Raw genomic sequence first — 23,058 nt, forward strand, 5'->3', positions numbered from 1 at the left:
CCCCTCTTTTCCATCGATTTAGCAAAAGCTCAACATGCATGTACTTTGCGTAAAGAGAAAACAAAGATATAATTTCACAAATTTATATTAATAACAAAAAAATAATATAATGGGCACGATTGCAAAAATAACACTGTGTGTGGAATTGGTAATATTAATAACAACAATCGGACCAAAAACCCATGATTTTGTTCGATTGCTATTTGTGTTGCTTATGATTGTACGACGATCTCGAAAGTAGACATACACACACGTCCTTTCGGAATCAAATAACTTACTGTCAGTAATAGCTAATACAATGCTTGTATACATATACATACATACATACATACATACATACATACATATATATATATATATATGTTTATATATTTATATATATCTATAATTCGTAAAGTTCTTTAAAGTATGGGCGTTGATGTAGGTTATTGTTGAAAGGGTATTGTTAATCGTGCCTATAGTTCGCATAGGTTCGCATTAGCGAAGATGTAACTCTTCTTTCAAACTAGATATCTTAATTTGAAAATGTACGTATGTGTATGTATGTGTGGATATACGTGTGTACGCGAATGTGAATATATATTTATACAGGTATATAAATATAAATGATTTTTCTTAGATTAAAATGTTATACAACACGTGGTAAGAATTTAATATTTCATGGTTTCAGGTTTTTTAGATTCTGATATAATCCGCTTTTTTGTACAATATTATCTATAGTAAAACTGCCCATAATGTCATCGTCTGACAAAATCCGCCTATTCTCTTTTCACGTCGCAACCGCTCCTCCACTTTAAACGAGCGCGCCGAATATAAATACGCAATATCTAAAACGTATGATTTTAATAGATATAATTTTTAACAGACTTCATATATTAATTACCGTTATGTGAATCCTGTCGTATTTATTGTGTGATCTCGTAAAACTAAAAGATGTCTAAAAAAAATTTGAACGTACACATAATTGAAAACGCGCGGTTTCTCTTGATTGTAGATTCTTCGACAAATCTACGACTTGTTGGTATCTTCAGAACGAATATTTGATAAGAAAAAAGACTCGAAATTATAGTTTTCTCAGAAATATAATCAATGTAAAGTTGTGATGGTCGAGGATTTGATAAAATATTTATGGAAAAGAAGAAAGAAAAGTCACAATCCTACAGTCATATTGAACAATCCACGACCAAGAGAAAAATGCAACACTTGAAAATAGCCTTGCATAGTACAATACGCCTTTATTTTCTTAATCTCAAAACGAGGTAGGCAGAATACGTAATTTCTCGTCTTATTTTGGTATTCATTTCCCCGCCAATCATATATTATCGCAGCTACTTATTAAACCACGATTTGCCTTAAAATCTAATACGCAGGATAAAGTACGTAAAACCTAATACGCAAGATAAAGTATGTAGAACGCAGCGGGCGAGCATTTCCAGAAATATTGACGACAGACATTCAAAATATCGAGGATTATCGGCCGATGTAGAGAAAAACACAGTTTGGTTAAAAAAAAAGATAATGCAGTTGCGCACTGCAACTGTCACATGCATTCAACAAGTAGGCACATTAGTCAATTCTTTTCATTTTTCGACTGTAAAAATATGAAAATAAAGTCAATAGAAAGCGGATACTTTAAAAGATATTTCGTTTTTTATGTCAGAATATCTCGATATATGAAGTATCTCACAAAGTATTTACTTTATCTTCGTACTTTTACACGCAGACTAACAAGAAAAATTTATTTAAGAAAAGAGACATATATATTACACTCTATATAAATACGTCCATAAAATACGATTATCTGTTTTTTGTCCATCATCTATATTTTTACAAATATCCATCACGTTTTACATGCTTTATAGTGCGTATGTGTATATACACACGCACACATATACACACATATATATATATGCATCTTTATATATGTATGTATGTACGTATGTATGTATGTATATATATATACGAATATTATTTTTATAGATCTGTATGGCCTCGTTACAATTCAGAGTGATTCATAATTTACTAATATGTATATCTTGCCGTCGCGTTCTCTAGGACATTTGGTACGTGTAACTGTACATCTTCAACAACGCAAATAATAATCTTTCTTTTCTTTTCTCTTTTGTCTTCTTTCTCATTCTACATTCCATCGACTTCGCGTATTGCGCTATATATGTATTCTTTCCTATGTTCTTTTTTCTCTCCCGTTTCGCTAGACACGTTGTATCGTTCATTATTCCTCCTAATGGGCATATTGTTGCACTCTTGTTTCAATCTGTCAATTCAATTCTCCTTACGGCTATACTGTTGTACACTCTTATGTTTCTTTATGCGGATTACAAATCGCCAAGTTATTATAGCGTGGATGCTTGCTTGATTATGCTAATGCCGAGAGAGTCCAACATCTTATCTACTTATCTAATTTAGGACGCATTGATGAACATCGGATTTGCTTTCTCAAGGTGACGACTTATTTAGCCAAATAGTTAAGTCCGTAGGGAGAATACGAACTTAAATTTATACCACTAGAATAAATATATTAATAGTAGCTTAAGATCCTCTTCGTACTTTCCAAGATAATATTAACACTGTATATCACTTGTAAACCTAACACATTAGAATCATTAATACAATCGAGAATAACTATTTTCGTGAACTTCTCGCGCGTGCTCTTGAATAATCGTTGGTGATTCAGCAAAATGGTAACCCGGGAGAGTTCTCACCCTCTTCCGGCAAGTCATTATTTACGTAATACTGATCTACACAAATCGTTAAAATCATGATTAATTAGCAATAAAAAAAAATTATTCCACCTGAACTCGCTCGCGTGAATCATGCAAGAGGAGAGAATCTTGGTATATTAATGATTCTAATAATATAATAATAATAATAATAATAATAATAATAATAATTAGCTGACAATCGGTTCTCACGTCACGATCGATAATTAATACCGACAATAATTATATACTACGTCCTATCTAGATAATCTAATTACGCTGCTATATCTCAATCTGCTTGCAAGGCTCGTAGTAAAACGCATATTCTGTGATGATTATTGTGCCAAAGGATTATTAGGAGGATTAGGACGATTATTAGGATCACGCGACGCCGTTATATAGAGTAAAAATACGAGAACTTTAAGATTTTCCGTCGTATGCGTCGAATAAAACACAGCTTATCCTATGTTATACTTCTATTATCATACGTCACCAGTATTTAATTATTGGCTGTAGATCCTATTTGTCTATCCTTCCTTTATCTGTATTGTTTGTCTATCTGCCTCGAGAGAGGTTCTGTCCATTATGTATCTTTGTATTATGTTCATTGCATTCTTTTGAGGTTATTTGCATTAAGGGTTCTTGTCATCAGCCCAGATCTAATGCCATATAAATAATCAATGCCATGATTTATATTCTCACGGCTATCTGCCGTCTAAACAGACAACGCTTTAACCGTTTTAAAGACTAAACACGGACAACCTCTTCGTTTTACTTTCATCCTCGATACTCTCGCGTGTTTAATACATATTTTAACACAGATAAGGTGCTATGCTAATTCTGATGAGCGTCATTGATAGTCGACGTAAGCGTAGATGAAGAGCGGCGTGTAACGTACAGTACGATAACACGTAATAAGAAACTAAAATGAATTGAATAAAATGTACACCCTAACGACTCCGTACAAGGGGAATACAAGTGGCGAAGGAGAGGCAAAGTGCGGTAGTGTATTAAATTATATTAAAAAATGACATGAAAGTGTCGCTCAATTCTCGCATTAAAACCTCAACATTCGGACCACAGTTTAACACTATGGAATTATAATTCACAGATAGCGACCACCGACTTCTCTCTCTCTCTCTCTCTCTCTCTCTCTCTCTCTCTCTCTCTCTCTCTCTCTCTCTCTCTCTCTCTCTCTCTCTCTCTCTCTCTCTCTCTCTCTCTCTTTCTATATATATAACACTTTTCAATTTTTTACATTTACTAATATACGTGTCTCTATCTTTCCGTACAAAGATTATGTCCATTCTTAAGCACTATGAGCTGCTTACTTCCAAGCGTACACACGAATTGGTGTTGTTCCATTAGTTTTAGCACAGGATTTAACTTTGGAATTATCTCAAGATGACATTAGATTTAGACTGATTAAAAGTGCGTTGTATAAAAGATAACGGTATTATAGTGTAGCAGAGCAGTGTGGCACGACGTGATTCAAGTTTTCTAGAAGGCATCACGTTAACGCTTAACTGTTATTCAATGTTATTCACAGTTAATGTACTGCTTGATTTGACGTCGATTTACTCTAACAGATCCCTAACTTACTTTGGCCATTGGCTTAGATTTCTTGGCATTTAGTAGGGTTTACAATCCACTTAGTCTCATTCGTGTCCTACTCGTCGACAATTTGCAGCTTGACGTGGTCGACCCTCTCTATCGATAAATTCTATCGATGAATTTACATATAGACGATGTAAAGGTTTTAGCAGTAAATCTAGTCATGTACACACACCACAAGTACTATCTCGACATAGTACACAGTCAGAAGTATTTTCATATACGACGATTGTTTTATACCAATCTATACAGCATAATTAGAGATCTAAAACTTACAGAATGTAAATCATCTCGTTCGACACGAGAAACGATAACTATACACATGCAACAAGATATAACAGCCTCGCAGATAGCGATTCATATATATAATCGTGACTTCATATATGATGACTTCGTGTAAAAACTTCACTCGTTCTTCTCTGCATTTGTGCACAAATGCCAGGCGAAATTCATTCCCTTAGAAAACAAAAGGAAAAGATAAGCGTAATAATATGCGCATTGCAGCTGATTTCCACATTGTGTGTCTTTTAGTCGAATATAATTAAAGTCTATTAGTACTTTCTGCATTAGTTCGACTACAAGACTGACGACTCCCCACCGGTCAAGCTGCAAAACGTCCTTAATCTAATCTTAAAAAAAAAAAGAAAAAAAAAACACGATCAACTTAAAAGCACCTCTCGTAAAAACTCGATCTGTACAATGTTCAGAAGGTTCATCGAAAACTCGCCATTACACCTATATATGCGAATAAAACGAATGCGTGTGCACGTAATCTGATCCGATAGACTATCGCGCGGACTCCTTGCAGATTAAAACGGAAGAAAAAAAAAAAAGAAAAAGAAAAGATAAAATAAGAGACAGAAAAGTCTAAAGGAAAACTGACTGCTCGAGAAAATTTCCCTAATCGTTAATAAGTAGTCTAAAGAATTTGTGATGCGACGCGCTACGGTCGCGCGCGCACGCGGTTACCGCTGGATCCGCGCTGCCTGATGAAGTTTCCCGGCGAATTTGTCACTGAGAGACACCGTTTCGGTGCGTTGAGGTGTTTCCCTCGCGTCGAAAACCAACAATACCTTTAAAAAGGTAGCTCGACTTGACTCGACGTAAAGAAAACGGAATTATGCAAAATACATAACTCGTTTTGTATCTGCGTGAACAGTAATAGCTCGTGCCATCGCACCGGGCGTCCTGTCCTCGCTGCAGCCCGACTGATGAGATCCTTCTCCACTGTAAGAAATTGCAAAGATGTTAGATGAGACAAGAATATCGACAGCGAAACGTAAGCAATAAGCGAAGCGCACGGTTTTATGTACTTATTCATTCTCTGAATGTAATTGGTTTGCTTGCGTTCTCTTCGCACAATTCGCTTAGAATTATAATTAGACATTCCCCCGCGACGATATCGCACAATTAGTTAATGTTACAGAAATAATGACAACGCGATAACTCACCTGTCGTGCTCCTTCTCGACCAAGTGATACCTGGCCCGGAATGCTACGAGATGAGCGTAATACGCCGGCGCTGGTATACTGACGGATCTTGTGCATCTGACATAAGTGTGACACAGTTGATACGTGAGACACTGCAACTCGTCACTCTCGAAATGATTATCGTCCCAAAGAACATGATAATGCGACGGCCTCGATGTGCCCTGTAAGACGATAGATGTGAGTAAGCTTTCTAGCGAATTAGCATGCACTTCTTCAAGCGCATCATCGAAGATACGGTGACAAATTCTCACCTGGATACCCTGATGACTGCAGAGATAAAAGTCAAATTCCGTCGGGTGAGTTATACACACGTCGACGGTCGTGCCCGCCGGGATGTTACCACTCTTGCCGCTTTGTTCTTTCTTATCCGCGCAGAACAGACGCGTGTGATGCCTCTTCTGCACCACGATGAATGTTATACCAGGTCTGTAGTCAGCCTCGAGTTTGATGCATGCTTCACGAATGGCAGTTAATTCGTGTTGTAGCACATGGAGGAATTGACCCTCGGAGACACCGTCGCGATATAAAATTATCCTATGTGGCTTGTATCCACCTGTACTCTTGTAGAACATTACAAGCAATTCCCTTAAAGAAAAAAGGAAAAATTGTCGTCAGTTTGAGAGCAAAAAATAAAAGTGAACAAAGTAACAGTAAATACCAGATAAAATAAGACAATGATGATAATATAAAAATCACATTTACTCATGTTACGATTGACCTGACTGATCTTTTGGACATTTAACACTCTGTTACAAAAACTCATCAAATGTCTTGTTCACAATATTTTAGAAGTTGCTACATAATTTGAAAAACGCAGCTTACCTAACCATCGAACTGAGTTCCTGGATAATCTCTTGCCTATGCTGTTGAACTCTAACAGTTGCCGCATATCGAGATGGATGAGCGTCCATACTACCTACTACAGCAGCTATGCTGGGTTTTTTGTTGTCGCCCGCCGGAGGGTGAGTTACATCAGCTCCAAGAAATATAACTGGTTCATTAAACACTTTCGGTCTTATGCTAGGTACTAAGATACTATTGATGCCTCCTAATTTGACATTTATCTTGAGACAAAGATTGGATAACGTCTGCGGTGAGGTCTTGTTGACATTTTTCGCCTGCACACATTGAGTTGCCATACCCAACAATGTATCTCCTACTCTTTTCACTTCGGCTGAAAGAAAAGTTTGTCCATTTCTACCAATTCGAGTGATTACGCATTTGATTTTATTTAAATCTATCGAGCCACTTTCTTCTCTATTAGAAAGCCTTGAATTGTAACTAATTAAAAAAAAAAAAAAAAAAGTATGATCTTCTTGGAAAGTTTTCTAATGAGATGAGATAATGTTATTCTATTCAACATTTCACAAATGAAAGACACACATGTATATTCGCATATTCGTGTAGTTTGTATAATTACCATATACAGGAGTTTTGCCTGGTAGTACAACGCAAACTAGCTGCAACGCTTGGAAAGTTGATTTCAGGTATCTGAACATGGGTTCAACTTGATCTGGTCCGGTGGCATATTTACAAAAGCATGGCTGCCCGATGATGGGCATGCCGGCATCATTACTGATTTTTTGAAGTTGCGTTGTGAAAGAGCGTAGCGCGTCTTCGCGCACCGTTCTCTGCGGTGCAAAGCAAGCGATCGCCCACACTCTAATCTCCACTCCGGTGAAGAATTGCTTGCCGCGCATATCCCACACGCCTTGATTAGGCATCGCTTGCTGCTTCGTCTTTAGAGAAAGAGATACACATTATTGAGTATTCATACGAAATTGTTCGAGCGATGCACAGTTGTCGCAGTGGATGCATCAGTGTTTCCACGCGTAAACATATCTTTTTGGGGTTTCTTCTTTTTATTTAAAACAGCATTCAAAACAGCATGCAATTCACTGAATAGGTGACGAACAAAAACATAATTGAGTTTAAACAGTGAGAATAATTTATAGAGATAATCGAGAATCATTACTACGCTGTACGGAACATGTACTGATAGCATCGAACTTTCGCAGATGATATCGGACTGCAAATGTAACATTAGTTACATTTGTAAATCGTAACTATAACTTTGTTCTACTGCTAATATCCCAGAATAACTATATTCTTCAAATATATCGCCTATAATTTATCTCACAACAACAAACGTGTTTGTACGTCACAGTAACAAGATGGATACTCGTACACTAACAGCCCAGATATCAAAACAACCAGGTCTGGAACCCATGCATTCATTTGACAACTTGTGGCCACGTGTGTAAAGGTATAATTTCGTTACTAAATTACATATATCGACGACAATGCCACCATAAAATATAAGTTATACAACGCTATTGCACAAGGATTCAGTGAAAAAAAGGAAATTTATCAACTCTTTTCTATTAAAAAAATTGATCTTCTAAACTTCCCAGATTTTAACACTTTGCCGGCCGCTGTCACGTACGCGTGACTTTTGCTCGCCGACGGTTATCGGCCGCTGTCATGTACGCGTGACTTTGGTTCAGTGCGGCAACAATGTTTCCACTATGCTACTGTTTTAACTATCCCGATTGTCTTTTCTTGACATTCTTTAATATCACCGTCGACGAGCAGTAGAACCCGCGCGAAATTCGCCGGCGGCAGCGTAAAGGCGATGTGAGAAGTAAGCGGCCGGCAAAGTGTTAAGCCAACGTTAGGGAAAACTACAGCAATAAGAATCACAAAGTACATAAAAACACAAACTCTACAAACAAAGGTACACGCTAAAGAACTAAACGCAATGAAATTATATTACTGTTAACAGGAGTTTGATGAGAAGTAGATTTTTGCTATGCTCTATCACATTTCCCGCGAGGAAGAGTTAGACACAAAGAAATTGGTAATGATGGCACGAAAACATCAAGTATATTCTTTATCAGCTAATAAATAGCATGAATTTGCAAATTAGAAAGAAAGAGGATATAAAAAAATAAACAATCTGTCAAGGAAACTGGTCACCAACGCTACGACACAAACTGATGTCTACTAAAATCAATAAAATGATCAGCCTCTGCAAATGTGTGATTTGGCTAGACTGATTCAGTTGGAAGTTTCTCACCTGTCCACTGAGGGAACTTACGCGCCCTCCGTACTGCAGTTTGGGCGGAGGTAGAACACGACCCCTGACTTCCATCATATTATTCGATATAGTCAGCCCAAATTCTTGTACGTAAGAGTCATTGTTAAAATCAGCCCTTCTAACTAGATTGTTAATCTCCCGTTCACGATCCGGCGCAGAACGTGCCGTTGCCTTGATCATAGTCGAGGTCTGCATGTCGGTCAATTTCTTAATGCAGCGTTGTCCCGCAACGATATTGCAAACCTTCAAAACGGCAAAAAGAGCATTGCATCATTTTTCATATCTAAGTATCCAATATAATCTATTAGCTGATAATTGGCCTCGTGAGACTTGAGAATAAAGTTTCACACGGCGTACCTCGAGCGGCAGATACGTGTGTTTGTGTTCTTGGCCAACTTGCAAGCAGGGAAGATGTGGGAAGCGCAACTTCATTTTGTATTTGTCTAAGAAGTATTTGGCAACCGTACACTCGACTGTCTGCCCGTTTTCCAGTTGCAGTGGAAATCTGTAATCGATCCAGGCGAGGCGTGTGAGCACTTCCGGTTGCGTTTTAACACCCAATGAGATATATATTTGTCGTTTTCGAGATATACTTACGATTGCATTTGGGCTGGCTTACGTGTAACATTGCACACTCTGTACTTTCGCTTCATCGCTCCACAGTGAGTTATCTCGATTTTGAGACCCTTTATTTCTTTGGTAAATTTTACTCTTTGAGAATCCGTCAGTGGTTTCCTTTGCTCGTTGATATCTCGGATATCTAACACTTCGCACATAAACTCTATGACCGGCTGTGCTTTGTAGAAGGCAGTGGCAGAAACTGGATACACACAAAACAGATAGGTGAATGACAAGATAGCAAGATATAAATACAAGTAAAAAATTTCTTCCTCCACTTACCATCGATATTTAACATCATCTTCCATTGTGACGGTCTCACCGACTGATGGAATCCGAACCATACCTCTCTGCCCCCGCCTAATGGATGATAGTATCCATCCGGAGTACTAAAGAACGATCTACCTACTGGAGTGTATGTCATAGATGGTAAATGCCTCATTACAACGTCTAAAGCGAGAATAGCGTCATACGGAATTTGTCTAGTTCGTCCTTCTAAAGCCTCTTCTAAAGCAAATAATGAAACCTGCGCCAACCACTTTATAACCACTCTAAAAACTCTGTCTTTACCCTCACCAGGCAGTGTAACCTAAGAAAAAGGTAAAGATATAAGAATTGTAATTATCATAAATTCCGCCATATCCTCGGTTACACGGCAAAGGATAGTAATTTACCTCTAATTCTAATTTATCACTACCAATGGGCAAGGGGTCCCTTGTGTACAAGTTATTTCTGCCATCAAACACAGGCTTGAGAGTTCCAAATATTTTAGTATACGCATGAACCATAGTTTCTATGATTTCTCTATTAACTTTCCGAGGGCATTTGTCAGGTTGTATATTAATGTCATAGTGATGTACATAGCCACGTGGCATAGTAATTTGGAAGTGATTGGCTCTCAGACCAATCGGTCTACCTTCTCGCCCTATATTTGGTCTCCGAGGGCATGTAAACGCTATAAAAGAATACAAATAACTCGTATAAAGAGGAAGCAATCGCTCATTAATCTTTTATGTATAATATAATGTCATATTAGTATATACATCATTCATATGTGTGACCATGTATACTTGACTTCTTACTTGGCAGTTCTGATGCTTGAGGAGGGTGTGGCTGTTGTGCGGGTACAAGCCCCATAGAACTAGGAGCTGCGACACTACTAGCAGCTGCTCCAGCTGCCCCAACAGAACCACCGCTCGTTGACGGCCCAGGTGGGGGAGCTGCAAAAATACAAAACAATGTAAAATACATGCCAAATGTAGATAAAGAAATATCAACCTTGTATGTGATATGTGTATATACGTTTATGTGAGATTGAAAACAATATTATTTTGTAAAATACACTCCAATTTCTCGCTGTTTATTCTTTCTCTATCAGTTTACCGGAGTTCATTGCGATTAGATTACCTTTAAATTAGATTATCTTTTAATTTAACAAGTATAACAGTGTATGTATGTGCAATAATATTACTCGTGAAGTATTCAATCAAATAATTGCTTGATTGAAGTATTGAATATTTAATGCTTAAGAAAAGATCTTAAGCAGAAGCTAAACAACAGATTACAGTATCTATATATACCTCTTTTTACTCTTCTTTTTGTTCTTTTTTTAACACATAATGTCAGAGATCATAATTGAATTGAAGAGAGACTTATGTACAAATTTAACAAGATAATTATAAACAACTATAAATTAGAATTAATAAAATATGCTTTAATTTTCAATATTATCTAAAATTCCATATAAATTTATATATACATATATATAGAGTTATTAGTAGAAAATCATTCCTTTATAAAATATTTAAAGTAGCAATGTTGCCAAAAAAGCAAAATACATACTGAATATCTAAATTAAATGATTTTTCATAAACATCTCGACACATATGCTAGAAGATTCTTTATTAATATTACACAATTACTAACTTTATGTAGTAGACAGTTACTTAATATATAAAGATTTACTGCTGTTATAAATTACCCCAAAATGGTGTTTCTCTATTAACATGTTGTCCACACCAATTATACATACATATGATTTTATAAAATCTCGCTATTTCAAAAATTCATGATAACATATCATTTTACTTTTAAACCTGAGGATATTTCCTCTCTTAGCTTCTGAAATTCCAACATAAACTAAAACAACTAAAAAATCTCCATCTTAAACAAAGTAACTGGAAAAAATAACTTTTATTTTTTATCACTACTATATATTGAGTTCATTCACACGTACAATCACGTTCATTAGTTTCTTTCATGATACGAAGTTTGAATTGCTGATGTTTAGACAACTGTTTCTGATAGTAGTATACTTTTTAACTCAAGGCGGTTCTCTTCTAATGGGTCTTATGACTCGTATAGCTTGTGACTTGAATGTTTGGTTATATATCAACGGTCAATGCTGATTTAACCCAAAATCAATATTAATTTATTATCTATAATAAAAATCAGGCATGAGACAAGGAAGAGGACGAGGAAAACCCTGAATTTCTCGAATAGTCCGAAAACAATATAGCTCAGTCTTAGGTTTTCAAGTATTTTCAAGTTGATGACCAGCCAATAGTGAATCTCAATTACGCCTATCTTGCCATCTCCGCGCGTTTTATAGATAAAAAGCGTAATCTTAAGAGAGATAGCGAGACGTTAGATCAGGATTAGCTAATACAGTGGAGCTCGGTCTGCGCGACTCAGCCTGAGACGTCTAACGGATCGCAGGCGAGTGACGACACGCGCGCCTGTTGAGCGAGGTTCATCCGAGGTCATTTAACGAGTCATTTCTTCCGCAAAGGCGTCGCGATGCGTACGCTAAGTTCCGGGAAACGAATGGGGCCATCGGTGGGCATAGGATGAAAGGCCAGGAAGCGTTCGAGGGACGCTGCGTCCGCGCTGAGAGAGTTCGTTCACTGGCTCGTGTACGCTCGCTCGTTCTCTCGTCAGCGGACGTCAGCGAGGACTTGTTTACAGGATCTCCGCGATCGTTCCGAGCAGCTACGGCGATATCAGGATACTCACGTTGTCCTGCGGGATACATTGTCGCGACCGCCGGACGAATAAGACCAGATAACCACTAATAAATAAGTAAAAAATTTAACACAAGACCCACTGGCCGCACTACACGCTTCCCCACAACACACACTGCGAACGACACCAAACTGAGACTACTGCCCTTCGCAATGGCGTCCGCTCGTGCGGCACCCATTGGTCGTGTCGTGACCAATGAATGCACGAGTGACGCTTGTGAATTTTTCGCGCCACCACTTACAATCGCGTCGCTCGCTACGTCTCATTGTTGTTACGCGGCATTCGAAAACCATATGAGAATACTTGACACGACGGTGAGACGTGTGCAATGCGCCGATATGTCACCGCGTTTTAACATCCCGTTTCATTGACCCTGTCGATCGTGGACAAAAGTGCGATTTCTTCTTTCTTCGTGTGAAACGCGCATGTTCGTTGACGGCAATGTCGCACAAAGTGCTGATATTGCAGATCATAGCCTTGCTATAGATCCGATTGATGAGGTAATAAAAGTAGGCTATTGCCAATCATAAAAAGATGGATGTGTCATTATCGTTAAACTTTTGGTTCTACTTCATCTCCGTACTGAGAATAAAAGAGGAAGAGACATTTAGCTAAAACAAATGTGATTAACTGCACCATGTCCAGCCAATGGGAACAAGGTTGCGACGCTCTTTCCAATATCCAATAGAAAAATGTATCTTTCGAGGATGATTAAAGATCAACTTTTCCTATTGGTTGCCTGATGCGCTGTGGAATTCATGAAGATAAAAATGCTGCTGCGATTTTCCCTGCAAGAACTGATCGATTTTTGCGCTTGAAGCGAAATAAATACATGCGGGAATTCCCGACTTGACAAAAAACACAAATATTCCACCCACACGTGAATAAGACTGCACTTGACGTGAGTCCAGCTCGGAGATGTCAAAAGACCCCTTATCAAGATAAAATAGAAAAGTAAAAGAAAAAAAAAGAAAAAAGAAAAGGGAAAAAAAGTTCTCGGTCCGATAATGATCTGTATCTCATCGCGGAGCGTTCACTGCGCATGACCGGCGCGCAGTGGCGCCGAGGCTACCGTCAATGGTAGTAGCACGCAGATACAAAGTAGATTGGCAGCATGGCGCAGTAACTTCCGGCAGTGGTAAAGAACGATACGTCGCGAGGCAGGATCGCGTGCTCACATCGTTGCACAAAATGTCGATCCCCTTCAGCGGCTGTCGCTCGCGTTCCGCCGGCGTGATCAGTGCCATCATAAAGCAACTGAAGGGCGTCAACTTAAAGCCAGTCAAAAGGATCGATGTCCGTTTCGACCCGTTCCATGAGAATGTCAAGTCTACGAGGTTAGTTCCCTCAAGTTGTCCGCGCACCGGAGCGCCACGGTATCTCGTTGCGCGCGGGCACCGCGTCAAATTCGCGATTTCTCGACGCGTCTTCTTTGTTTACACGATCCGTGTCGGTCCGTGGGACGGTAATTTACTCGGAAAGTATGAAACGCGCGCCACGAGGAATGATTTTTGTCTCTCCTTCAATCTTCCGACTCGTCGTTGCTTCCTCAGGCGAGCGAGAGAGAACAGTAGTCATGGTTTGAGTAAACTTCGTAAAAATCGTAACGTGCGATTTTTCTCAAGTGTGATCGAATGATGTGTAATCGATTTCTCGTGGAGCTCGAAACAATCGAAACAAACTGATCTCTCTTCGAGAATAATGCGAATGACAGTCGGATTGAACTTGGATTAATCATCGGTAACTTTTGGTTGATTTCTTTCTTCATGTCACCCGACTAAAACGGGGATTCGAAGTGATTCCGAAGAAAATCACATTTTTCGAAAGATTTCAACAAATAACGTAGTCAATCGTCGAGAACGAATCAAGTCGGTTCAGATCGGATCGGGTTGGGTTGGGTTAGGTTAGGTTAGGTTAGCCGCCAGTGACGTCGATAACGCACGCACGCGCAACTCGCATCCCCTCGTTATGCTAGCAGACGATGCGCAGCCCCGTTATTTATAGAAAAGTGTCTCGATCGTGCGCGTATTGTCGGTCGTGGAAAGCCTTCTTCCGAGCACGGAAAATTCTCGAGCCTCCCTGAGTGAGCCCTGCGCGTTGTCAGGATAACCCACGTCACCGCAACGTGAGAGGTAAAAAAGATAGAAAGACGTGTGCCCGCCCCTCTCTCCGTTTCTCCCTCGTTCGCAAGCTCGTGCGAGATTTTGACGTTTGTGCACAAACGAGGCTGCGGTTCGATACCGACGACGTGAATCATCCACCCTTCCTTACTTTAATATTGAATTACGAGATAAAATTACGGTCTTGGTCGTGTCGGTGACGTCGTTGCGAAAGAGAGTTCGCGGCACTTGTCTCGCTCAAAGGTGTTCTCTTTTTTTCCCCACTTATCTGCACAATCTTCTCCAACCCCGACCATTCGTTTCGATTTTGATAGTCGAGCCATTAATACGGAAGTTTGCCGCGAGAGTACAAACTCAGATGGATCCAGGGCATAATAAATTTACACGAGCGAAATCTAATCTACTCGGAGCTACAAATGTGTTTCTAAACAGTTGCTTTGAAGATGTGTTTCAAATTGACGAAGATGATTACCGTCGTAACGTTGTGTGTATGTGTGTGCGCGTGTGTATACAATAGAAAAAATATAGCGAGTACACACGGGAAAGCGCGTGAATTTCCTCGTGTTTCGTAGCAATTTCGCATATTCGTATCTTTCGTTGTTTAAACAAATGTGAGACTTACCGCTGCACTGGCCACATCCATACGCTTTGCCAAGCATGGAGACGGCTGTGGTTATACGAAGGGTACTTAAATCTGGCATTGGAAGCGGTAATTGCTGTTCCATTTGTGCCATTCTGCCTAGAAAAAAACGACAAATTTTGAGAAACGAAGTTTAGGAGAGCAAAAATGAGAATAGCGAATCGCGCGTAGTTTTTCGAACCGACGCGCGCAAAATTGTCGAAAATTAAGAAAGCGGGAAACGGCAAAAGACAAGCGAAGAAATATAGATTCAAGCGATGCATCTAATCGTTCTCACATGCCGTAATCAACGCTAACGTTATTACAACGGATGACACGTGAGAGCGAAACGCGCATAACGTTTCTTTTTCCTTGCAGAGATTTTCTATTTTACTTTAGCAGCCCGAAAATCAGAGCGACAAATCCGTATTGTTCGCTGAAAACGGAGATTGTGTGCGATCGTTCCGATCCGAACGTCACGTTTAGCCTTCGTGAGTATGGCAAGATACTATTACGTATTCAAATCCATTACAACATTCCTCATACGAGTAGTGTTCGCAAAATACGCTCATCATATAAACGTCATAGAGTACAACTCGAAAAGGTATAAGGAAAGCAAAGTTTCTCAGAGATAACGCAGAGTAACAATTAAAATTTGATAAACGAGATCTCGTGTGCGTTTTAGTTGACAAACGGTCAATTGAAAAATTCACGGTCAAAAATTATTCATTTGCTGTGCGAATAAATTGATAGTCACAAGTGCGAATGATTTTTTGTCGGAAGTTGCTGGGACGGGAAAGTTAGTTTTCCGCGTAGATTTTTCTTTTATACCTTTTCTCTCTCATCTCCATCATCGCGTTTAATAACGCAGCGCAAGATAATGAGCAAACAGGTCACTTGTTTATACTTTTCAGAGTCAGATGAAAAAGTGGTATTAAAAACGAGTCTTTTGACGTGTCTGAGTATTTTGGAGCTTTACAACAAACACATCACCCCTTTAGTACCGCCCGAACCGATCAAGCTCGAGGAGAAAAACGTGCTTCAGAAAAAGAAGAAAAAGCGGGGACGAAAGATAAAAGAAGGAGCCAAACGTAGAATAGTAGTTTTATAAGCTCATTGGCGACCTGTCTAACTGTTTGTGACTGGTAATAAATCAATGATCAAAAGAGATACTTCTAAATTATACTTCAAGAGAGACCGCTGGTGTCGCTGAGATATTCTTTTTTGCAAAAATCATAATATCATAATTAATAATAATATAATATAATTTGAGACGATCGCGCGCCGACTCGGAAAAATGTACATCCGTCGATAGAACAGAGAGCATAAACATTTTATTTGTATTATTTCGAGCGGCTGATTGAATCTTTTAGAAAAAAAAAAAAAAAAAGACAACCATCGAATATCGACAATAATCATCGCTTTATATTCTTACAGGGTTTCTCACGACTAGATCTTAGCAGTCTAATAAAAAGTGTAGTTCGAACTGTATTAATTTAATTAGCACAGCTGAGATAACTCAGCTCATCGACGTACACACGATTTAAGTCCAACCGTAAAAACGAGAAACGCACAGACGCAACACGTGCGTCTGCTACTCTGTCAAAATTGAGGAAGAAGAATTAAATCCAGAGATGGCGAGGCAGACGGAAAGTAAAAATTACAATATAAGGCTTATTGACACGCTCTACAGTCAAGTTCCAGCTTTCACCGATGTGTTTGACGAGGACACTTGGTACATTTTCGTCATTTATTTTGTCGCGAGCACCTTTCTGGTGGCATTTATTCTCTCGAGATTCATCACTTTACATCCCGTTGACTAAAAGACTGCGAACGGCAAACTCGATTCACAAGATGATGTCCGATATATGTTCCTCAATGTCAATCGACTCAATTCCTACGCATTCAATGTCATTGAGCCATCGAGTTTTTTATACGCGCGTCGCAAACCTTTATATACTAAAAATCATCTCGTTTTCACGCAATTAAAGCGGCAAGCTTCTGCGCGCTGGTTAGCGTTGCAAAGAGAGACGTACGATTTTGTAAGTGTAACATGTCAAAAACCGTGCTTCATGCTCTGATAATAAAATATTAAAAAAGATGTAAAACTTCGTATAAGATATATTACAGAAACAAACCCACACACATATATACATGATTCATTTTTATTCTTTCATCTCGTTTAATTTTTCCAAACACATGACATCGTTATTTACAAAAAGAAAAAAAAAGAAAAAAATTGCGATAAAAAACCGAAGTAAACAAAATGAGTAAAATTGAATGGATGGAGAATTAAAGTACAGACATGAATGAGAAATTTAGAACTAAATCTCGATCTTTGCAAGATTAAGAGCGAAAGAGACCGCGTGAAATATCTGCGGGATGTTCGGTAAGCCGGTGCGATTCTCGTTTCTCAAGTTCACCGAGTGTGTTGTGTGCCTCTCCTTTCTTCTGTCCATCTTTTTCTCTCTCCCTCCTCTTCTCCATCTTTCTCTCTCTCTCTCTCTCTCTCTCTCTTTCTGCCTTTCTTCCGTTCCTTTTATTTCGTCCGTTTCGTTCCCTTCATTCTTTGTCTCCCTTGACCGTACACCGCTATCGTCTTTGCAAGCGTATGTTCTCTTTAAATTTACAACAGCATGAACATCTCTCTCTCTCTCTCTCTCTCACGTCCGTCGTGCCCACGCCTTTAAACCGTACTGTTAAGAAATCCGTGTCTCCGTCGTACAGAAAATAATCGTCAGGAAAATAAGGACTCGTCCGTTCGCGGTCTCGCTTGAACAAATTTACTTCGCGATTAACTCGCACGAGATTAGCTAGACGGACGCGTCGAGACGCGACACGTTTTACAATCGCGACTGATAAAATCGTAATGCGCCAAACTGAGACACTTGTTAAAGAGTTGCCACTTTTTGCTGATACACCGCAATACGCAATACACACGTGAATATTAAATATAAATGAATATTAAATGTCTCACACGAGATCGAGCTTCCGTCACAGCAAATCACCGCGAACGACACCGAATTTAGAATGTCGATTTCGAATACTTTGCATGCAAATGTTTCAAGCAATCCACAGAACGTCCAAAAGAGAGATAAGTTTCAAGCAGGTCGAGCAGGTAACCGACAGAATAAAAGAAAAAAGCATTAGAGCACAGAGATTTCAAACGTAGCTGAGAGTCCATAAGACAATCGACCGGCGCCGTTGAATCTCTCAAGACAAGATAAAAATACGTGAATGTCCGATGGCGTATCGATTTCAAGATACTGTGTGTGTGTATGTGTGTGCGTGCTCATAAATTTCAATTTTTCATCGTGACAAAAATGCAGAGCGGACATAATTGAGCTGAAAAGACGACAATTCACGCTCGACATCAAGATGAATCATCGCTCGGGTCTTGAAAGAGTCAACCGACGGCGCTAATGGAAAATCGGGGATCGAAGCGATCGCAATTTCGGTGAGTTGCAATTTTCGACATACACATCACACGCGTCAATTGCCGCGTTTGTTCATTGTCGCACGGCCGAGCGAGCCGTGTTTTCTCTCATCTTTAGACTTCGAAAAGCAATCCCGCACGTACTCGACGAAATTCTATCGATTCTAATCCCCGCGATCACATGCGCTTCTTCTTCCTTCTTCTCTTCCTTCTCCTCAGCGCGCGCTTGCTCCCTCTCTCTCTTTCTCTCACCTTGTTTTTTGCGTGTATCCTCTCACAGGTGACAGGTGAATATTAGGAGACGTGCACGAGAATCGTCTTACGTTCTGCGACGCTGGTCGTTCACTGCGGCATTCCCGTCGCGATTCACGCGCGCGTGCAAAACGCAACGACGCACTGTGTGTAATCGTTCTCTTCTCTCTCTCCCTCTCCTCCCCCCTCTCTCTCTCTCTCTCTCTTTCTCGGCGTGCCGCGCGAGCTACATGGCTGCGCGCGGCAGTCGTGTCACTGCCGGCTCTCCTCTCCTCTCTCTAGCTCGTTCTCTATCGGTCTCTCTATATCACTCGCGAACGAACTCGGGAAAATCGCATCCCTCCGCTGCGCTCTCGACGTCAATGTCCACGCACACGTGACCGGATTCTCTGGAACAACAGCCGCAAACGTGAACATCGCGGTTTTATCTTCTCGGCGGCGCCTCGCCTCTCCTCGCGATTCTCCATCGAACCGCGCGATACTCTTCGCGAGATCGATCGATCGCGAAGAGTTCCTTTTACAGGCGGCCACCGGGTCGGGCAGTCGGGCGAATTTAAACTTCCCACCCACGCTCTCGCGGCCTTTCGCCTCCTTGCCGAACGGTAATCTCGCAATTTTTCAATTACAAGTGAATCATCCCCCAGGTATTCTTAATCACTACGGCGAGCCCTGTTTGTTATATTTAGCTTATTTCGCGCATAATTCGAGGAGGAGACAGGAAGATCTAACAGACGCGGACGAACTGTAACATTCCGTCGTCTTCGTCGTAATACTCCATATTATGCCGAGAAAGAGAGAGAGAGAGAGAGAGAGAGAGAGAGAGAGAGAGAGAGAGAGAGAGAGAGAGAGAGAGAGAAAGAGAGAGAGAGAGAGAGAGAAAGGTAGATGATAAAGACACATAAGGTAAACCTCTTCCTTCTTCGCGAGCGAGTGCAACTATTCGTTGCCAACCTTAACGCAAGCAACGAGTCTTCATAAGTAGCTTCGATACAATAGGCGAAAAATACGCTCGATACAGAAAGCGGTCGTCAAATGTCAAGCGACGACGTAACATCGCGCGCCACATACTGCCGTTTCAACTTTGCCGTCCGTTCAAACTTGGCGCACGCGTTCGCGATATTATTGCGAGCGAAGACAAAAGCCGGGAGAATTGTCCGTCAATAAAGCGACGCGTATCGTAAGTTGAACGTTTCTCCGCTTGTACTTGCCGACTCTCGTCGCATCTTCCTGGACTCGGCAAAGATCTAACCTACCTACAATCTCCGCGAAGGCGCTTATGTCGCGACATATTTTCGCGCGAAGGAGGACGACCGGTCGAGGCGTTGCACGTATCGAAATACCGGGCGTGAAGGAACCGTTGCGGTCCACACAAATGAAAAGGAAGTTATATTTTTCATGTTCCCGCTCGCGGAATCCGTTTGCCGCGCTCTTGGAAAAACGCAGAGACGAGGACGAATGCGACGGTACGCTGCTTGCTCCTGCATCGCCGTTTTTGCCGCGCACAAACAAGGTCGCTCTCGTCAATTGTTCCGGCTGAACGTCGCATCGTGTTACGAATTACGCGGTGTTCGCGGAAGAGAAGACATTCGTTTCATCACGACTCCCGAAGAATCAAATTTCCTTCTCGACACCAGACGCGTCACGAAGTCAAGAGTGCTTGTTCGTAATTCGTACAATCGATAATCGCGCGATCGATCGTCTCGATGAGATGGACGATCCAACATAGGCTGCGTTCCGATATTCACTGCTAGCACTGAAATTCTATGGTATACGTGACACGAACTATGTATTTTCAGTACTGACAGTGAATTTCGGAACGCAGCCATAATCTCGCTGCATAGCGGTGATGCAAATTACTGTCGATCGCAGGCAATCGAAATTGCGCGGGGTATTTCCCATCAAATTGATTCTCCTGTTTGGCACGGTGCGCGCCGTCGCGCGGCGAACACGCAGAAGAAATGCGCGACTTCCGCGTGCGTTCACGTAGCCATGCGCACGCATATACAAGATGCGCGCGCGCGCGCACACACACATGTACGTGCGCTCTCGATGTGCTTCCGTGTGTTTTGTGTTTTCGTCGTACCGCGGACGACGAGAAAAGAAATTGGGTCGTCGAACCGGTCGCCGTGCGAACTCGCGCGACTTGACGTTTCCGCGCGCGTGCGCATGCGCATCGCTTCGAGGGACGGAAGTGCCGGCACTCGGCTTTTCGAAATTACGCGAAACCATCAGATTTGATTAATATTAAATTGTTAATATTAAACATTAGTTGAACATCAACGTCAGTTCGTACTTAACGCGACCAAAATCTTGACTCCTGCGAGGAGAGGGGGAGAAGAGAGAAAGCTGAGATCAAACTTGAAGATGATGAATCGAGAGAGGAAACTCGGTCATACGAGCGGCCCGATTATCATTCACATCGATCATTGAACTACAAGTCCATTGAGAGTGGACCGATTCAGTTTTCCGGACGATCAAGTAACCGAGTATCAAACTTTGCCGACGCACGCGGGAACTGCGCTTTAAAGCCGTGTGATACAATACGAAGCTGTGTCAAATCGACGTTTATTACACACAGGACCGCGTGACGTTGAATTATGCGTGCTTGAAATTCATCGGGCAAACGGCAGAGTCTCTCGCCCACTTCGCGACGAGTCTGAGCGGTAACGTCCCTTTGCGAATGACACGTTGCAGGCAGAACGTGCACACATACACACACACAGACACAGACACGTGCGCGTGTAGTCGTGAGCGGCTAGAACGATAACCGATGATTCACGCCGCCGTGGTCGTCGTCTCTCGAACGAGCGACATTTGTCATAACCTTCAGCGCGGCGAATCCTCTGCGGTCGCCCGGCGCGCGACGGCGATGATCAGCACCACCGGCGTTCCCAGCGGTTGGCGGCGTGTCGCGACGCCGTGGTGCGCTCTACGCGACGGCTTCCCGAACACGCTTTCTCGACGGACCGGCCGATCAAAACAAAGAGGGACGGACCTCCACCGAAAACAAACTCGCTCTATCTTTTTCTCGCTTTCTCATGAGCGCGCGCGCGCGAGCGAGCGACGCATCGGACGTGCGCGAGCCGAATTTCTCTCTCTTTCTCCTCTCTTGAGAAAGAGATCCTCGTCGACGTCCACGTATGCGACACTCCCGCGTTTCTTCACACCGTGGTTTCTTATCCTTCCCTCCTTCCTCCACCACTCTCGTCCTCGTCTTCCTCCTCCTTCTCCTCCTGCTGCTGCTGCTCGAGGCGCGCCCGCCGTCGTCGCTTTCACCCGCTACGCGATGCCGCTGTTCGGACGTGCGATCTCCGCGACGCGGAGCCACCAAAAACGATCACCAAGTGTCAAGGTTGCCATTGTGCACACGGACACGGTCGCGCGCGCGTGTGTATGTGTGTACGTGTATGTATGAGTCCCGCGCACTCTCTCTCTCTCTCTCTCTCTTTCTCTCCCTGGCACATACACACAATTCGCCTCGTCTCACTCCCTCTTTACCGAACCAGCCGCGCGTTTCCCCCTGGTCTCTGCCTGCTTACCTCCCACCCCCTCGGCCACTAACTCTCGCTCTCTCTCCCTCTCTCTCTATCTCTATCTTTATCTCTATTTCTCTCGGTCTCGTTGCTCGCTTGCTCACTCCCTCCCTCGCTACGTCCCTTCCTCTTGCCCTTCCCGCACCGCCGCCTGCCACCGCGATACCGCTATCACAACAATAGCGTTATCGTGATACCCGTAGCTTATTCCACGATGACACTGGTCACGACGCTTCGCGACTCGCCGACGACGGCCGTTCGGATGCACTCACAAGGGAAACGATGCTCACTTGTGTCCGGCCCGACGCGATATACGCCGCGGCTTTTTTAGCGGAATTTCGCCGAGGCGCATTCGGCGATCAGCGTTTAGCGAGGGAGTCCCCCACTACTTGTTCGATTCACGAGGCAGCGCGCAGCCGCGGCCGCTCTCAGGGCCGGCACGCGGCGCCATGAGCGGGCGTTCGCACGCGGGGCGACTGGCTTGTTTACAAACAAATACCCGGCTGGCCGCCGGAGCCAGCCGCCGGCCGCG

At 41.9% G+C, this 23,058-nt stretch overlaps 3 protein-coding genes across 5 annotated transcripts; 2 read left to right on the top strand and 1 right to left on the bottom strand.

Annotated features, from left to right (window-relative positions):
• Positions 1–3,915: 3,915 nt before the first annotated feature.
• On the bottom strand, positions 3,916–22,928 carry AGO1 (protein argonaute-1). 2 transcript variants are annotated; one of them, XM_025306731.1, is made up of 14 exons: positions 21,818–22,928; positions 18,994–19,382; positions 15,309–15,425; positions 10,625–10,762; positions 10,217–10,497; positions 9,825–10,131; positions 9,522–9,744; positions 9,282–9,429; positions 8,904–9,167; positions 7,245–7,563; positions 6,647–6,998; positions 6,076–6,409; positions 5,786–5,985; positions 3,916–5,561 (listed from the first exon to the last, which is right to left on the bottom strand). In XM_025306731.1, the coding sequence occupies exons 3-14, from the start codon at positions 15,418–15,420 to the stop codon at positions 5,453–5,455; spliced, it is 2,787 nt and encodes a 928-aa protein (XP_025162516.1). In that variant the 5' UTR covers positions 15,421–15,425; positions 18,994–19,382; positions 21,818–22,928; the 3' UTR covers positions 3,916–5,452. The 2 variants fall into 2 exon arrangements, with proteins under 2 accessions (XP_025162516.1, XP_011136867.1); XM_011138565.3 differs by lacking the exons at positions 15,309–15,425; positions 18,994–19,382; positions 21,818–22,928 and adding an exon at positions 12,558–12,750.
• Positions 13,635–16,927, top strand: mRpL53 (mitochondrial ribosomal protein L53). Of its 2 annotated transcripts, XM_011138564.3 has the most exons (4): positions 13,636–13,903; positions 15,684–15,796; positions 16,220–16,450; positions 16,743–16,927. In XM_011138564.3, the coding sequence occupies exons 1-3, from the start codon at positions 13,644–13,646 to the stop codon at positions 16,414–16,416; spliced, it is 570 nt and encodes a 189-aa protein (XP_011136866.2). In that variant the 5' UTR covers positions 13,636–13,643; the 3' UTR covers positions 16,417–16,450; positions 16,743–16,927. The 2 variants fall into 2 exon arrangements, with proteins under 2 accessions (XP_019696216.1, XP_011136866.2); XM_019840657.2 differs by lacking the exon at positions 16,743–16,927 and having other exon boundaries at positions 13,635–13,903; positions 16,220–16,475.
• LOC109503699 (uncharacterized) lies at positions 16,899–17,330 on the top strand. Its single transcript, XM_019840659.2, has one exon. The coding sequence runs from the start codon at positions 16,940–16,942 to the stop codon at positions 17,126–17,128; it is 189 nt and encodes a 62-aa protein (XP_019696218.1). The 5' UTR covers positions 16,899–16,939; the 3' UTR covers positions 17,129–17,330.
• Positions 22,929–23,058: the final 130 nt, after the last annotated feature.

This window comes from Harpegnathos saltator, unplaced genomic scaffold (genome assembly GCF_003227715.2).
Source record: "Harpegnathos saltator strain DR-91 unplaced genomic scaffold, Hsal_v8.6 scaffold8, whole genome shotgun sequence".
Taxonomy (NCBI): domain Eukaryota; kingdom Metazoa; phylum Arthropoda; class Insecta; order Hymenoptera; family Formicidae; genus Harpegnathos; species Harpegnathos saltator.

Coding starts and splice junctions, on each gene's coding strand:
- mRpL53 (XM_019840657.2), top strand. CDS start 13,644: ATGGTAGTAGCACGCAGATACAAAGTAGATTGGCAGCATGGCGCAGTA. Junction 13,904..15,683: donor GAGAATGTCAAGTCTACGAG/GTTAGTTCCCTC, acceptor TTTTCCTTGCAG/AGATTTTCTATTTTACTTTA. Junction 15,797..16,219: donor GAACGTCACGTTTAGCCTTC/GTGAGTATGGCA, acceptor TATACTTTTCAG/AGTCAGATGAAAAAGTGGTA.
- AGO1 (XM_025306731.1), bottom strand. CDS start 15,420: ATGGCACAAATGGAACAGCAATTACCGCTTCCAATGCCAGATTTAAGT. Junction 10,498..10,624: donor TCAAGCATCAGAACTGCCAA/GTAAGAAGTCAA, acceptor ATTCTTTTATAG/CGTTTACATGCCCTCGGAGA. Junction 9,430..9,521: donor AAGCCAGCCCAAATGCAATC/GTAAGTATATCT, acceptor GATCGATTACAG/ATTTCCACTGCAACTGGAAA.
- LOC109503699 (XM_019840659.2), top strand. CDS start 16,940: ATGGCGAGGCAGACGGAAAGTAAAAATTACAATATAAGGCTTATTGAC.